This window comes from Symphalangus syndactylus, chromosome 6, assembly GCF_028878055.3.
Source record: "Symphalangus syndactylus isolate Jambi chromosome 6, NHGRI_mSymSyn1-v2.1_pri, whole genome shotgun sequence".
Classification (NCBI taxonomy): Eukaryota; Metazoa; Chordata; class Mammalia; order Primates; family Hylobatidae; genus Symphalangus; species Symphalangus syndactylus.
In genome coordinates, this window is record NC_072428.2 from 127862048 (window position 1) to 127879449 (window position 17402).

Consider the following 17402-nt stretch of genomic DNA (forward strand, 5'->3'; position numbering starts at 1 on the left):
ATGCTTACATGAGTCAAAATGTGAGTGAATGTCTCAGCAGAAGCATGTCATAAATACTGATGCCTGAACTTTACCCCAGAACAAATTATTTAGAATCTCTTGGAATGGGGCCCAGGCATCAACGTTTTGGTAAAAACATTCCGGATAATTCTAACGTATAGCCAGGTCTGAAAACCTTTGATATGAAAGCTTGTTGGTTTCTTCTGGCCCCAACACTCTGGGCATTAGTCACGAAGTGTTGGGTACCTGATAAAATAGCACTGGGCCTGGCTCAGTGGCTCATGCCTGTAATCCCAGCACTTTAGGAGGCCAAAACAGGTGGATCACTTGAGGTCAGGAGTTCGAGATCAGCCTGGCCAACATGTTGAAACCTCACCTCTACAAAAAATGCAAAAATTAGCCAAGCATGGTGGTGTGCTCCTGTAGTCCTAGCTACTAGGGAGGCTGAGATGGGAGAATCACTTGAACCCAGGAGGCGGAGGTTACAGTGAGCCGTGATCGTGTCTCTGCACCCCAGCCTGGGTGATAGAGTGAGACTCTGACTTAAAAAAATAAAAATAAATAAATAATTGAACAAATAATAAAGTAGCATGGTTCCCCAAGGCCCTTGCAGTATAAATGATGGGTGTTAGTTTCCAGAGGGGAGAGATTTCTGTGCAGTGGGTTGGGTCATTTGTAAAAGTTTTGTGGTATTAGTGGGATTCATAAAAGTTTTAAATTATAGGTAAATCCATGAATAATTTCTATCTAGAAATCTTACACACACAATAATAATTATAACACTTATGTCATGAATACTATGTGCCAATTATTAATATATTACTTATATTCACTTACTCTAAACTCACAATAACCCTGTAAAGTAGGTATCATTTTTATTACTATTTTACACATGAAGGAACTGAAGCAGAGAAATGATAAGACTTTCCTAAGATCATAAAGGTAGTACATTGCAAAGTCAGAATTTTGAACTTTAGGCATCTGGCTCCAGGATCTGTGCTTTAAAAACTCTAGAATAGTAGTATGTCTCTAGGTCAGAATTCCACTGTGGAACCACTTCATTCATTTATGATTCCTTACTCTGATCTAAACATTTTCTCTTTTCCATCTCTATCTATGACTTCTACTCTTGCTTTTGAAGACAAATCTGTTCCTTCTAAAGAAGGACTCATATATCTAGGATTTTAGAATGTTAGGGCTAGAAAAGGCTTCATAAATCAACCAGCATTACCTCTCCCTTTTAGGAGTGTTTCCAGTTTACTCAGCCTCCTTATGATTGTGTCTAGTCTGCTGTGATACAGGTTGCAGTCTCTGGAATAAGATGCTGAATTTGAGTCTGGGGTATAAAAAGTTGATTGAGGATTCAAATCTATGGAAGGAAAGAGAAAGAAGCAAGATTTGGCAGAGAGTCAGACTGAAATAGAGTCCTAACAAACCTTGGCCAATCCAGTAGAGACATCTGAAGTGAATATTTCCTAGCAGACACCTTGTTCTGCACAGGGAAGAAACAGTCAGGATCTTTATATCCTCTCATTGCTCAGAAACAGGATATTAGCTTTTCCAGTGACCTTTAGAAAGGCAACTTGTGTCTTCTAAAGAAGATCCTGAAGAAACTGACAGCCTGTCAGTTGACCGACTGTACTCCTTGCAGTTCAATAGATTTAAAGCAATAGCTCCCAGGGAAACAAATATGAAAGTTAAGAGATATTACTGACAGAATGAGGTCTGTAATAAGAACAATCAGAGTTATATAAGTGTAACAGAAGGAAAGGTAAAGCATCATATTAGAAAAAGAGAATGGCAGAGGACTTCCAAAATTGATGAAATATACCAATCCTCAGATTAAGGAAATGCAATGAATCTCAAGTTTAATAGGTTAATGAACACATCATTGAGTCCATTATTAGACAAAGAAAAGATTATAAGGAAGCCAGAGAAAATGCCAGATTAACTTCAGATCATCAAGAACTAGAAAAACTGACTTTTCAACAGCAAAATTGAAACTCTGAAGGCAATGCAATCAAAGCATTGAATGAGAATACCTGTCAACTTACAGTTGTATACCCAGCAAAACTATCTTTCACGAACTGGGAAGAATAAAAGACAATTATAGACAAATTAAGGCTTAGAACAAGACCCTCACATCACCCTTTTCCTATATAACACTTGGCACATATTTTAAAAATTCTTCTGCTGCCTCCTGATCTATAAGTAGCTTATTTGCCTGCAAGTTTAACATTTTTCCTGCCTTATCACCTTTTGAAATCTGTGAGGCAGCCAGCTAGCTGAGAAGACTTTGACATTTTCCATACCCTGGGTAATGCAACTGTACATTTTATTTTGGCTTTCAGTGTCACAACAATATTGTCCATTATGATTTTTTAAAAATTCAGTCTTCATCTCATGAATCCACAAATACAGGCACTTTTAAAACTTTTTTTCTGTAGCTTCATCACTCACTATAGATGATATTTTAACACTTTCCAGAGTGGCCTCACAAGTAGATTGGCATTTCCTATACCTTTTTCTGGATGTATCATACTCTTGATTCATTAGCATTGAACTCATGGCCAGCAGCATGCTAACTCATGCCTGAGGGAAGCTTCTCTAACAGACGTATTTTCTCCATAAGGTACACTGTAGCCATTTTGCACTTAGAAACACTAGACAACACTTCAGCACTATGCCTGGAAACCATTTGAAATAACAAAATCTCCAACAAAAGGCACAAAATTGGGGAAAATGTGGCAACTAAATAAACTATGAAAAGGATACTTGCTTACAATTATAAGAGCTAAAACAAAAAGCCAAGGTATCACCTTGTTTAATCTCAGCTGGGAACATGTGTGTCAGGCAACTCGATTTTTTTTGCCACTCTGTTCATGCCCATGAGTTTCAATGATGGCACTGCCAGTATTGATTTTAGGGTTATAAATATGTTTTAATGACTATACGAGATCACAAATAAGGTATCTGTGAATAATGAGGGTCAACTGTATAACTAAAATATTGCACAGAAATTGCATGAAAATGGGAGAGCTGCTCAGTATTAAAGCATTCTAAGACCCTTAAGCTATTCAGGGAGAGGAGATATACTGATTAATTCTAGATGTTTAAGTAGAACATGCATTAAAATGACAAAAATCATGTTTTTCAAAAGAACAAAAAGAGTGGGTTTTACTTCAAATAAAAATGACAACCACCAGATGTCATTTTATGCCCATCAAACTGGCAAGAATTAAAATCCAACAACAAACGTTGGTGTGCGTTTTAGGAAATAGGAACCCATATTGCTGGTGAACGTGTAAATGGATACAACCATTTTGATAAGAGTTTGTCAACACCTAAGAAAGTTCATTATGTGCATTTTAAAATGTGGTACGCAGAACAGGATGAAATACCACATATGGGAATCGATTAATTCAAGGTGGGGCCACATTCTTGCTTCCAATGACTTGAGACAGATTCTAACTTTGCTGTCACTTGAGGGCAGTCACATTCCAACATGTCAACACAGACTTCCAGATACATTACCAAGCCAGAGCTTCCTCAATCTATTATTGGGAAGGTAAGGTTTTGGACCTAAATATAGAGATTCCCCACACTCTGCGTCTATCTGCTACCATCCACTTTACCCCCAGTTTTGGCTGCATAGCTGCTGTAATCAGGCATCCAGGAAAGGATGAGGGAATGTGAGATGTGCCAGGGAGTCCTAATGGAAGGGCTCTTTCTGCCATGTTATCATTTCTCCCATTTACCCCAGGATATGTTCAGCTTCTCATCCATTTTTGATCCCAGCTTGAAAATTGTTTTTTAAAATTTTAACAAAAGTTTTAGCTCTTAATTGTTAGTAACATTTGCTCTTTTAGACATGCAGAGCTACTTTACTCTCATTTGTGCAAAAACTCAGTTACCTCTAGAGCAATGAAAACAGCATCGGGGACTACTGCTGGCTTAGTAATGTCCAAGGGAGATGGAGTTTGAGCAGGGGATACTCAATCACTGCTTGTCCTTGGTGTTCCACATTGATTACATCAACTAGGCAATGGTAAAAGCCAGTGTTGAATCATCTTGAAAATTCTTGGAGATTCTTTAATGGAGGCAATCAAAATAGAACAGAGTTTAGGCCACCAGAGACAAAAAAGAGCAAAAGTGAAGTATGGGACAAAGATAGGATTAAATAAATTACATGCTGAATGATTAGACTGACTCCCCCTGGCTCTATTGCTCACTGTGATCCCAGAATACCTGCAACTTCCCCAGTTAAGACATGAAACATTCTCCTCTTGAAAAACTAAATGGCCCCAGGTACTCATATACTACCCTTTGAGAACCCTAAAAAAAGTTAACTTATCATCCTATCCCCTTACGGAGAGTTCAATCAGTTCATTAATGCTTTTTTTTTTTTGAGAATTTTGAGCCTTTTTATTGTGACCATCAGAAAGATATAAATTTTACACTGTGACCCAGAACACCACTCACACATACACATACAGGACTGAAATGAAAGTTACATGAAACAGCATTAACCTCTTTTAGATGCATTCTGGTATTTCTATCTATTCTGTGTAATTCCAGGCCATCCCATCCCATCCCATTCCATCTCATTTCATTTTGTTTCTCTTTTTCAAATTGTTGTTCAAACATACTAAATTGATTTCTCAACCTTTTGACCCTCAATTTAAAAAATACTAAGCTAAAAGAATAAAAAAATCCACTTACCCTGACACAAATTTAAGACAATTAGTCATTGTGCATCATTAATGTTATTTGATGCATGTGAATGGACAGCAATATCCATCTATCCAGATCTTTGAGGAAGGCTGATAATACAAAATAAAGAGACCAAAACAAACAAGCAAATAGGGAAATAAAATTAAAACAAAGCAGGAATCGGCGGGCGCGGTGGCTCACGCCTGTAGTCTCGGCACTTTGGGAGGCCGAGGCGGGAGGATCACTAAGTCAGGAGATAGAGATCATCCTGGCTAACATGGTGAAACCCCATCTCTACTGAAAATACAAAAAAGTTATCCAGGCGTGGTGGCGGGGGCCTGTAGTCCCAGCTACTTGGGATCCTGAGGTGGAAGAATGGCATGAACCTGAGAGGCGAAGCTTGTAGTGAGCCGAGATCATACCACTGCACTCCAGCCCAGTTGACAGAGCAAGACTCTGTCTCAAAAAACAAAAACAAAAACAAAAACAAAACAAAGCAGGAATCAGAAAAGTCTTAATATAGCATAATTAATACACTTAGGTAAAAGACATTGCTTCTAAAATTCAGAACAGAGGGCTAGAAACAGGAAAAACTGTAGAAAGAAAAAAAGCCTTGAAATTAAAAACAAATGAAGAACAAAATTTTAATTAAAAAACTGGAAGTTAAAGTAGAAGAAATTATAACCTAAAAAAGAAAAAGAATAGACAGAAAATCAGGAGAAAATATAAGAAATATAAGGGCTCAATTCAGTCATTCTAAAAATAAGGTAAGGAAATTAATCAAAGAAATTATTTGAAAATGTTCCCAGAAAAGACACAAGTCTTCAGAATGAGAGATCCAATACAGCAAACGAAAAAGACCCTCCAGAAGGTAGATCATCATTTTGCGACAACAGAAATAGAGAAAAAAATAATAAACAAGGATCAAAATAGCATTGTACTTCTCCATGACAGCATTGCAAGATAGAAAATTATAGGGCAATTCCTTTAAAATTCTGAAGGAAGATTTTTCTCAGCCAAATATGCTAGACCCAGCCAAACTATCAACTATGTAAGAAAGAATAAGATATTATGAGCCTTGCAAGAATCAAGTAATTTACCACCAATGAAGCTTTTTGTAGACAGCTAATACAGAATGTACTCCAGCTAAACAAGGGAAGCAACCAAGAAAAGACAAGACATGTGATCCAGGACACAGGGACTCCAACAGAGCAAAATGGGAAAGGGTTTTCCCACTACCATTGTGAAGGGGAATCCTAGAATTAACAGTTGTAAAATCAGACTACAAAGCAAATGGATTAAACCAGGTGATTAGAGGCCTCTTGGAGGAGTTTCTGTCTCAAAAAGAAAAGAAAAAAAAAAGAATGTTGATTATCTAATTCATTTAACTATCAAGAACATATAATAATAAGCACTAAAACTTTTGACATAGCTGGTATATATTTACTATATTATTTATATAATATAATAAATATATGTGAGTTTTCAAAAATAATCATTTCTATATATTAAATATGAGCCATATACACACTAACCAAATGGAAAAATGAGGCAACTATTAATCCCAGGAAAGATGCAAATTTATACAAGGGAGGCAACTTAATTCTAGTAAAATAATACATCGCTCAGCAGAAAACAACATTTATGTCATTATATTAATGTAAACACACTATTGGGAAAATGAGGACAGAGAAATGTGTGTGTGTGTGGGGGTGGGGTGTCAAATTTTTATGTACCATGATAAGAAGCTAATAGTAAATGTCTAAAATTGATATATCAACTGTTAGCAGCATAAACACATTACTTAGAAATATAGAGATCAATGTGAAAAGAAATTGAAATTGGTTACTTCCAAGCAGTAGGACTTGTGGATGGAAAAGAGATAAAACAGTGTACCTCTATTTTTCAATAAGAGCTTTTTAATTCTCTAATATTTTAAGCTATGTACAATATCACCACAATAATGTTTTTCATTTAGTTGTATTACAGGAAAATTTTGTCATTGGTCCCAATAGCATTGTTTCTACTCAGTATTTTCCCTGATTATTCCATAAATGGCACTCTCTAATGCTGACTATCTCTACAGCATCTGTCCTAATTCACCATACATCCCCCAATCAAGTCTTGCCCCTGGAGTGCGGTTGCATGAAATTATTTGTGCAATAGCAAAAATACCATCTAAACTGTATTTTCTGTGTTCAGTTACTATCTCAACCCATGATAAAAAGCTGTATCAACCACTGAAAGCTTAATTTAAACAATAAATAACCAAAGAAAGTAAACACTATGGGGATTGAGGATCCCTTTCCTGTCCCAGAGATCTCTAAATACTGTGTGGGTTGCTTTATATTTAGAATTTTCCTTTTCAAGGAGATATTGTCTTTGAACTAGCCCAGGCACATAGAAGCTCTCATGTACCCATTAGGAAGCTGAACTTGCCATCTGTTTTGCAGTGATACTGGGGAGGACATTAGTTATGAACTGGCAGCCTCAATTCCCAAATTCTTTTCACTTAAGAAACATTAAACATTTTGAAACAGACTTCTCAGAGAACAGTACAACAGCCTCTCTGGCAGCTTTTATGGTATTCCTCAATGGATATTTTTGTCCCTCCATCTAAAAACAACAGCATAGAGGGAGGAGGAGAACACATGGGCTCCTCATGGGGCCAGAACTCGTCTTTAAAATTGCCAAACTATCTAGCAACAGCTGTGACCAATGGAACACAACATCAACTTGTGCAACCTGCTCAGCCCCGTCAAGTGATGAGGGATCACGTGGAATCAGACTCTCAAGATGGTGACGTGGACTAGTTTGCAGGAAATGACTGAGATGAACCACTTTCCTTCTTCTTCCCTCTCTGTAGAGACAGACACCTCCGGGTGCATCTCAAATCCGGGGTTACAACTCAGTCCTGAGGATGCTAAGAAAAAAGAGCATGGCACTGGCACCTTGCAAAGTAGGTTCACTTCATGGATAAATGAAACTCCATGGGAAGGTCATGGATGACTTGGACAGCGAGTGTTCCCTGCCCAGATGAGGCATGGCTAATGGAAATGGCACAAGGATGGAAGTCAGGGCAGCTGATTCCTGATCTGCTCTGCACTCGTTCACTGTGTGACCTAATGTGGAGCCAGTCACATCTCTATGGCCTCTATTTCTCAGCTGAGCAACAGGGACAACAGTGACTGCTCCACCCTCCCCACGGAAGATCAGCCAGTCCAGCAGAGAACATGTAGACAGACTTGCTGTAAGGCACAAGGTCCTAGACAAGTGACATCATTAGGATTTTTTTAGTATACTTGTGTTTCTCTTTTCAGCATGTTTATAATAAAAAAAGGAAACAGCAACCCTGAATTCCCAGTGTTATATAATAAATTATAATAATTTATATAAAATAATATAGCATTCAGACAATACAAATGTTGCTGTAGATTAATACTGATTCTCATAGAATGATTTTATGATACACTGTTTGGTGGAGAAAAGTCATAAAACCAATGGGTCCAAAACGATTTTGTTTTTATAAAAAAACTAAATATGTAAATACTCATTTATATTCATATTCACATTTTTATTGGGAGTCTGGAAATACGCACCAATGTATACATGTGAGTTATCTATGGGTGAAGGAATTGTTTTATGCATATTTGATGTCATTTTTGAGATTAATGAATATTCATCTTTGAGAATAGGAAGACCACACCAGACCACAAACTTCAATTTTTCTTTCAGGTAGTGAGAAGAGAGGTCTCCAACGTGCAGATTACCCCACAGCTCATAGCTGAGCTGCCTTCCCCCTTGGGCCTCTGAGGGTGAAACTAACCATCCTCCCCACCTCTTAGTTCCATCACTGACACAGGATCCTTGCTTTTATTCCTTCTCACTGCTCCCCAAAATTTAGCCACCACCTAAACAAGAGGCAGTGAATTCAGATGACAGAAGGACCAGGGAAGTACCATGAATGAGTGAAGCAGCTTGGGTGTGGGGAAAATGTGGCCACCAGAAATGAAAATGCCATCCTGGGGGCCGACACCTTTCAGCTCTTGAAGTTGCTGTGTCTCTCAGTCTTTCAAGAGAAGATGGAAATCTGGAGTTTTATGAAAATCCTTTGAATGTGGAAAAGTTAACCTATAATTTCTAAATGCCCTACAACCTTGTGGAATGTAGTTCGAAGAATGTGGACTTGGTGTCAACCCAGGACTCAACCTCTCATCCGCAGCTGATTTGTTGGATGGTCTTGAGTAAGTTTCTTACTCTTTTTGAACTCCAGTTTCTTCCTCAACTGTAAAAGGTGGTATGTGTATCCCCACAAAGATTTTGGAGGAATTAAATATCATAGATAATTCATGAAAACTGGCCTGGTGCAGTGCCTCATGCCTATAATCCCAACACTTCGGCAGGCTGAGGTGGGAAGATCACTTGAACCCAAGAGTTCGAGGTAATTCATGAGAACTTCCTGGTACATGGTAGGCACTCAATAAGTGTCTCCTTTTCCAGGCCAGCAAGTTAATGGTATAACTAGTGCAAGAACCCATACACCTCTATCTTCTGAGTCCCACTTGTTTCTTCCCCCCACTGTATCCAGGTGTTCCCTTGCCTCTATGGCACTCATTCTCAGAGATATCTAGTATGACTTAACTTGGAACCTGAGCATAGGACTAGGCTTTTAGACAATGCTTTCTCTTCCCATGAACAAGCCACACTACTCCCTAGAGATCTCACTTTTCATCTCCAGAACAAAAGTGGCAACCAGTGTGCAAAGAGATAATAGATCTGTAGTCCCTCCAACTAAATCACAGCGGCCCATCTGTGAAACCCCAGATGCCCATGAGTCTGGGATCAGCCTCTCATGTGATATTCATTTAAAAATGTAGGTTTTATGGTATGATTATTCGGGTATGGTGAGGCCAGCAGATTTTTATGGCATGATTATTTGTGGATGGTGAGGTCATCGAAAAGAAAAGACAGCTTGTTACTCACAGTTCCCAAGAGAAGAGGGGATGTCATGCAAGACCACCTGGGGAAGCACCAGGGCGGCTCAAGAAGCAGGAGGAATGAAGGGGAAATGTGAGCAAGGGCTTTTATTGTGGTTTATGCAGGAAAAGACAGGCAACACAGGGTACACAGGTTTTGGATTGGCTAGTTCGAATAATTTCAGTAGGCTGCAGGGTTACAGACTGTCTCTAGTTGTCTGGTACCTGGCCCTAGGGTACCTAGGGCAGGGGGAGAGTGGCCCAGAGTATGAGAGGCCACAGAGGAGGTGGCTGGGCTATGGGCTACAGGTCGGTTTGTATATGAAAGGCATGCTCCTAAGCTAGGAATGGGCTAGCCCTGGCACGGGCGGTCCCTCCAGGGTCAGCAAGGCCCTAGATGTCAAAGCATTAGAAATTCAGGGCCGGGCGCAGTGGCTCACGCCTGTAATCCCAGCACTTTAGGAGGCCGAGGTGGGTGGATCACGAGGTCAGGAGATCAAGACCACGGTGAAACCCTGTCTCTACTAAAAATACAAAAAATTAGCCAGGTGTGGTGGTGGGCGCCTGTAGTCCCAGCTACTCAGGAGGCTGAGGCAGGAGAATGGCGTGAACCCGGGAGGTGGAGCTTGCAGTGAGCCGAGATTGCGCCACTGCGCTCCAGCCTGGGCGATAGAGTGAGACTCCATCTCAAAAAAAAAAAAAAAGAAATTCAGAAAATGGAAAGGCATGATTAATACAGAACATTCTCAAATCAGTGAGTATTTGCCCTCTCCACACACCACTGAAAAGACATCAGCATATTGGGGGCAGGAGGGCTTCAGAAATAGGCTCCCCATAAAAGAAAGAGTGGGGAATGATAATCAAAGCCTCTGAAGGGAAAGTCCCCCTTGTGTAACAACAGAAGGTCAAGGTGCTCTAAAGAGGACAAGATAGAGCAGATTAATGTACCCTCAAGGCCAGGGCAGGGTTGGGCATGCTGCTAAGGAAAAAAAACACAAAACAAACAAAAAAATCCCATGTTGTTTTTTTTTTTCCAAGTAAGCACAGTCCCTGGCCTTAGTCTCTAACAAACATCCCAAGTCAGTCTGAGACTAAACGAAGCCCCCACTCTCTGAGTGAAGAAAGCTACGTTTGGATTCAGACATTGAAATGGAATGAAGATTACTCTGCTTGAGTGCATTGACCTTTATCAACCATTTCATCAGAATTTCTGGAGCTTGAATCTGTTAGCCATCCTCTGCAACTGTTCGTAGGAAGAAGGATCATTCCTTTCTGGCTCAAGTCCAAAGGATCTTTCTCAAGCAACCAGAGCTGGGGAAAGCAAAATCAAATCCACAGACATTTAAAATCTAGTTAGGGAATAGTTAGAGGAGACAACAAAAATAACAGTCATGCTGCAGAAGTCTCTAGAGGATACTGTTTTTCTTCCCGTGGCTGCCTGAAAAAACAACTACATTCTCAACATTCCTCCAACTAAGGCTTGGATTCAGTCCTATATAACATACCGATTGCTGGTTTGAGGCTCTTCTTTCAGGCCAAGTAGATATCCAGGAAAGAATGGTTCGGCACACATACACAAACCCATGCTCATAAAAAAAACCATGCTTTTCAAATTAGTACCAAGATTGTAAAGACTGGTCAACATCTTACTATTTAAGAAAAAATATTTATTTGCAAGAAATGGAAATACAAAAGCATAACAATTTCAATTTATTTTTTTTTCCCAAACTAAGTACAAGTGTCCTACAAAGCTTTTTTTTTTTTTTTTTTTTTTTTTGGTATTTACTTAGCTATGATAAAGAATAAAAAGTCATTTAAAAAACGCGATAGAACAGATGACAGACTCACAACGTATTTAGATTTAAACACTGCTGGTCTACGTAACCTGTTATAAAAGAGAGCAAAACCTAACTGTCAGCATAGACATTAAAGCTCACCGTTGATTATAGCCCACGGTCTGCTCAGCATTGTTTAAAAAGGGTCACTCACAGTTTTGTCAAAGAGTGCTGGTGTTCTCTATGAACTCATAAAGTGTTTTATCTGAAAAGGCGATTTTCTAAGTAGTGTAAGCCATGGGTACATGGTGCAAAAAGTTCATGTTCTCACTCAGCTGGTGAGCAAAGGATGGGAGCAGAGAACAGAGCTAAAACCCCTGGTTTTCCTTTCCCCAGATGTAAAGCCTGCTAGCTGGAACTCACAGAAGATTGGAACAAAAAGATAGGAGATGGACACCTGGGGGACTGCTCCAGCCCGAAGGGAAGCGATGAGCATCGCACAGCAGGGCCATTGCAGGGGACAGGTGCTGTAATTCCTGCCCAGAGAACTTGAAAGCTTACAGTGTGCTCACGGGAAGGAATCGGCTCAGCTAGTCCAGAAATTGTTGCATTTCCCATATTACTTATTTCTTTATTCATCCTATGGTAAAGAGTCACCCTTGTTTTCTGTATCTATAAAACTGAAAGACTTAAAACTTACTTAGCACAGCACCCAACACCTTAGTAAATGCTCAAGAAATATTATTCCCCTTCCTTCTAGAAACCAAGGCTAAATAAAACATTCCTGAATTTTATGTTGTCCAAAATAACAAAACAAAACAACACCTAGTTTTTTCCTGTGGTAAGTGCTGACCCTTTGACCACAAAGGCATGGAACATTAATCTTCAAATGGGCCAGTTTCCTTTGCACTGAGAAATGTTCCGCTATGAGGATTTATAATACCTTTAATCCTGGCTGGTTGTTTTTTTGATGTGATTGCACTCCTGCAAACTGGGATTTTCCTAATGGACGTAACCCTATTTCTTTTCTCCTGATGTGCAAATCTGATAGTGGCTTTTAGGAAACCACTTTTGAGCCTTTAGAAAAAAATTCTGTCCCCCACATCCACCTCAATCTAATAATAAAAGAATATATACAAAATCTCTCAGTGACGAGGGATTCCTCAGTCATCCTGAAGTTATATATAAGGCACATTTAAGGCACAAATGAGCATGTAAGGGAGGAATGTGCGTGTGTGTGTGTGTGTGTGTGTGTGTGTGTGTCAGAGAAAGAAGGGAGAAAGAAGTATAAGCATTTGGGTCTTTTGAATAACTACTATTAATGTTTCCTCAATCCCTTCTATTCCCCAATATTCCCTAGGGCCTCAGGCAACACTCTTCCTTATGAAACTGAGAAGTCTTAGGAGTAACTGAATGAATGAGTGAATGAACGAAACATCTAAGTCTTGTCTCCGGATCCTTCACAGCCCTCACGTCACCACCACCTACTCTCCTGTAACTGCCCTCCCAGCAGGGCCTATCCCAGCATGTGTCTATGGATAGTCTCAGCTGAAGGTGGCCAAATAAAATGACTCTCAAGAGGCACTACCTGCCCATGGCTTCACAGGTCCAGCCAGCCCAGCAAGCAGAAGTGCTGGTGTCTTTAATCCAGGTTTCTTAAAGACTGGCTTCAACAGAACCAACTGTAGTGACTTGGGGCAGACGACAGGGAGGATGAAGGTCTTCTAGTGCATCTCTGCCCTCTCCGTGTTGGCAAGGTCGGCATGAATGGGCCATTATTCAACTGGGGGTGGGATGTCTCCATTTCTGGACTGTGCTCAAATTCACACCTCATGTGACATGTGTGCAGAGGAGCTGGCCTGGAGAGGCCTCTGATTCTGCCTCTACGCTTTGGCTGGGTCTGAGGACATGGGAGGGAGGAGCCATAAAATGCTGGAGAACAATTTTAATAAAACACTTATGAAAAAATGCTGGACACTGACTCACTGCCAGAACAAAGAAGAGCCAATTCAACATCCCAACTTTATGGGCATGTAAGAGTCATAAGCTGGACTGAGAGATTTAGAAAGAAAAAAAAAAAACATGGTAATTGTAAGGGGTCTGTGAATAAGTTGAACTAAAGGCCGCTTTCACAATCTACAAATTAGGCCTCCAAATCAAAATCATTTATATTAACCAAAAGGTTATCTAATTTTGCCCATATTGGTGTCAAATCTCATCCCCACTCCCTGCCAAAAAAGAGCAACCTAGTTCAGCTGTCGGATTTTTATATAACACTCTCTTTATGTGAGCTAGACTCCAGAGTCCTCACACTTCACAGAAATTCTTTCTTAAAACTGGCAGTGCAGCCTTTCATTTACAATATCCCTTTTTAAGTGCAAAGTCGAGAGCTGTGAAAAGAACCACAGTGGGGGGTCTGGGTTACTCAGGTCTTATCCAGTGAAAAAATTAGTTCTCTGAATCTTTGCGAAACATCTCCTTCACTGGTGCAATCTAAGAAAGGGAAATGGGAAACCTGTTTACATGATGAAAAATATAATTAAGAGATTGACTCTTTATGGCTTACGGCCGCTCTGACAGACTCGTATTTCTCAAAATTTACATTCGGAAGACAATGTCTGCCACTATTTGAAATCTTTAGAGCTAACCATAAGTTAATGACTAGTCTAAGAGGCCACTTGGTGGGGAAAACAAATCCACTGATATTCTGGTCTTAATCCCTGAACAGAAAATGTGCACACATCCATTAATTATTTGGAACCAATCTAGTGCTATACAACTCTTCTGTGTCCTCTTGACCCCATTTTGTCCTCCTAAAGGGACAACTGTTAGTTCCTTTAACCCACTCACGCAAGGAGTGGAGGGCAGAGGTTTATCTAAAAGAGCAGTGATGTTGGTTCTTGGAGCCCCCTTAAAAGAGCCATCTGAGCTCATCTGAGCTCTCTGCCTAATGTCCCATTTTCTATATAGATTCCGTTTTGGAAGGACAGTTTCCCAGAGAAAGAGTCCTGCTGTTTGGAGGTCTAGAAAGAGTGATGTCAAGCAAGGGTAGTAAGGGAGAAAATAAAATCCTCAAAGCACTAAGGACAGGGGCTAGAAGTTTCCTTTATCTTCTCCCTCATTTAGAAGAGCATGTTTTCTACTCTACATCTGGGAGCCTTGAAAACCCAGTCTGGTTCAGTTGCAGCAGGTACATGGGCTGGCTCATTCTCTCACTTCTGCCCTTAAATTTGAAACCTTTCCTTCCTCATTGCCCAAATGCTACTTGAGTAAATCTTATCTTTTTGCCTTCTTTGGGCCCTATAGGCTGCCTATGCCTGATAACGACCTGACAGTTTAAAAGAGAGGGATGGGTCAGTGGAGGCCCATGGTTACCAGACACCAGCCAGGCCCAACAGGATCTGGGCTGCAGACAGTGGAGCAGAGGGAAGCAGAAGCAGAACCTGCTAGCAACCCTCCTCCTGTACAGCCCAGACAGTCTCCGCCCTGGCTAAAGTGAGGGACAACAAGAACCCTCCAGACAACAGGGCTGCCAGGACTACAGGGGCCGGATCCAGCTTCCACTCACAGTGAGAAGATGAACTTGGCCGCTTTCCAGGCTGGAACCGTCTCCAGCATAGCAAAGAGAGGGGAATCACTCACAGGGAGCCCCAAATGGGCCTAGACAGACAAGGCAGGGACCGGCTCATGAGGTATGACGACAAATGTTAATAACATCCAATCCTGTACCTGATATGGAATGGAAGCCAGGGTGTGGGCTTAATCCCTCTAAGTACAGGCTCCAATAACAATGCAGATGACGTGTGTGGGGGGGGGGGGAGAGAAGGAGAGACAGAGAGGGAGAGAGAAATAGAGAGAGAGAGAGAAGCCAAAACCAAAAGCATTTCAGCTGCTAATAAAAATAAAATACAAACTCTATGCATATTTCCTACACAAAATCTTTCCCAAGCTCGGAAAAAACACTTGAGGGTTTTCTACATTACACAATAAAAAGGCAATTTCCACTTCTTATTTATATGAAAGAGGAAAGATTTTTTTAAACTACAAAAGTTACTTTTAACCATAAAAAAAAAAAACTAAAAAACTAAAAGTAGGTTGGGGGTTAGGTTGTATCTCTTTGGGCGAGCTGCAAAGTAGCCAAACCTGACTATCAAAGGCGAGAATGTGGATACACAAATGTCACCTACCCCACTGAGCTTTGTTGAGGCAGGGGACGAGGAGGACAAAGTGGAAGTGTGGAGGGAGGAGGGGGCCAGGCAGGTGTGGAAAGCCAGCAAGGTTGTCTGAAATGTCTGTTGTCAGGAACAGGGCTTCCCTTCTCTGTCATGAAAACAGGATAGAAAAAGCTTGTGGCCAGGGAGCCCCGGGCCTGAGTGAGGCATTGTGCCATCTCTCGCTCTGAGCTCATCCTAGAGGCAGACACATACATGCTCAAGGGAACTTCTTTTTCAATGGTAATTATTCCAGTTAAAAGAAAAAACAAAGGAAAGGAAGCAAAACATTGTCTGGAAAGACAGGGGATCCTAGAGCCTGGGGTGCCCTCCTAGCTCTGAAGGCTCGCAGAAAACTTGGCTAGCTTGAAAGGAGGCATTGATCTCTTCAGTGTGGTTGCTAGCAGGAAGCCTGGGCAAGCTAATAAATACTATTTACAAGTGGGGAGGAGAAGCCGGGGAGGCAGAACTATGGATGTGTGGGGAACCAGGTTGTGGGAGGTCCTAAAAGCGACAAGATGGGGCAGGTTTGCCTGGAGTAGAAAAGCCTGATCCCCTCAGGCATTGCACTTGCGGCCTGAGAATATGAACGAGAGCCCTCGCCTGCCAGTGCTGGTGCAGGAGACGAGACGATCCAGCGAGGGCTCCCAGGGGGCAGAGTGGGCGGAGGGCTGCTGTCGGGGTGTTCACACCAGAGACCCCAGTGCGAGCAAGGGAGGACATGGGTCAGTGCTTTGCCAAATACCAACAGGCATCATGGCATTTTTGTGGCCAGAGTCTGGGGTCTTGACTGAACAAGAGCCATCTCATCTCCAAAGTGGGGGGTTACACTTCACAGGTGCATATTAGGCAGTATCTTTTTGGCACTATTGGTGGAAACAGCCTGCTTGTCCCACCTCCAACCCCTAAAATAATTTCCTATGGCAGTAAGAGAAAGGAAGGGAGGGATGCAGGCTCCCTTCCGCACAGGAGGAACATGGACCAGGGGGAGATGCTCTCTCACTGCAGGGAAGTCCCAGGCTGGCCTCCCATCTGAAGCCACTAATGCTTGCCCATGTCTTCACGAAGATCCAGTGGCAAAGAGGAAAAGCTGATGACAAAGGTGGTTTGGGGATGTAAAAGTAGAGTTAAGGGAAAGGCAGGGGGTGCAGGCAGCCTCTTTAGAAAGTGGTGTTCACTCTTCTGTCGAGTTCTACAACTTTTAGTGTTTCATTCCCCTCCAGTTTGGTGCTGACCCTGTGAAGGCATTAAAAGGAAAAAGAAGTATTAGTCACCAGCTGTTAGCTACAATTCTCATGCTTTGTAGCGTGATACAGTCATTCAGGGGTTGCAACTTGGTGAGACGGCCTGGGCATGTTTCTTGTCTTTTTCTCTCCTGGTAGCAATTCTCTGTTTCCAAAGTCCCCTGCTACCAGCCTCTCCACTAGTCCACATTCTTACCTTTGTCTACACCCAAGGCATCTCAACCCTACTAAGGATAATCGTGGTGGCTTGATATTGATCTGTCATGAGATGCACTAAATTATTCTATTTACTCAGGATGTTTAGCCCTATGCTAAACTCAGGGAAGGAGAAAATAAAATGATAAGAGCTGATCCTTGGCCTAGAAGAGCTAATAATCCAGATAAAGATTTTTAACAATGAGCTAATTTGAAATAATAAATCCATAACAGAAAATAAATACATTATTAAACTGTGTAACACCCTGGAAAATCTCTAGGCATTCA

At 41.1% G+C, this 17402-nt stretch overlaps 1 protein-coding gene across 1 annotated transcript in view; it reads right to left on the minus strand.

Annotated features, from left to right (window-relative positions):
* Window positions 1-11335: 11335 nt before the first annotated feature.
* CREB3L2 (cAMP responsive element binding protein 3 like 2) overlaps window positions 11336-17402 on the minus strand; it is a 128272-nt gene continuing 122205 nt past the window's right edge. The window contains exon 12 of the mRNA XM_055284149.2: window positions 11336-16911. Coding sequence (XP_055140124.1) covers window positions 16836-16911 — 76 coding nt within the window. The 3' untranslated portion in view covers window positions 11336-16835. The remainder of the gene's footprint in view (window positions 16912-17402) is intronic.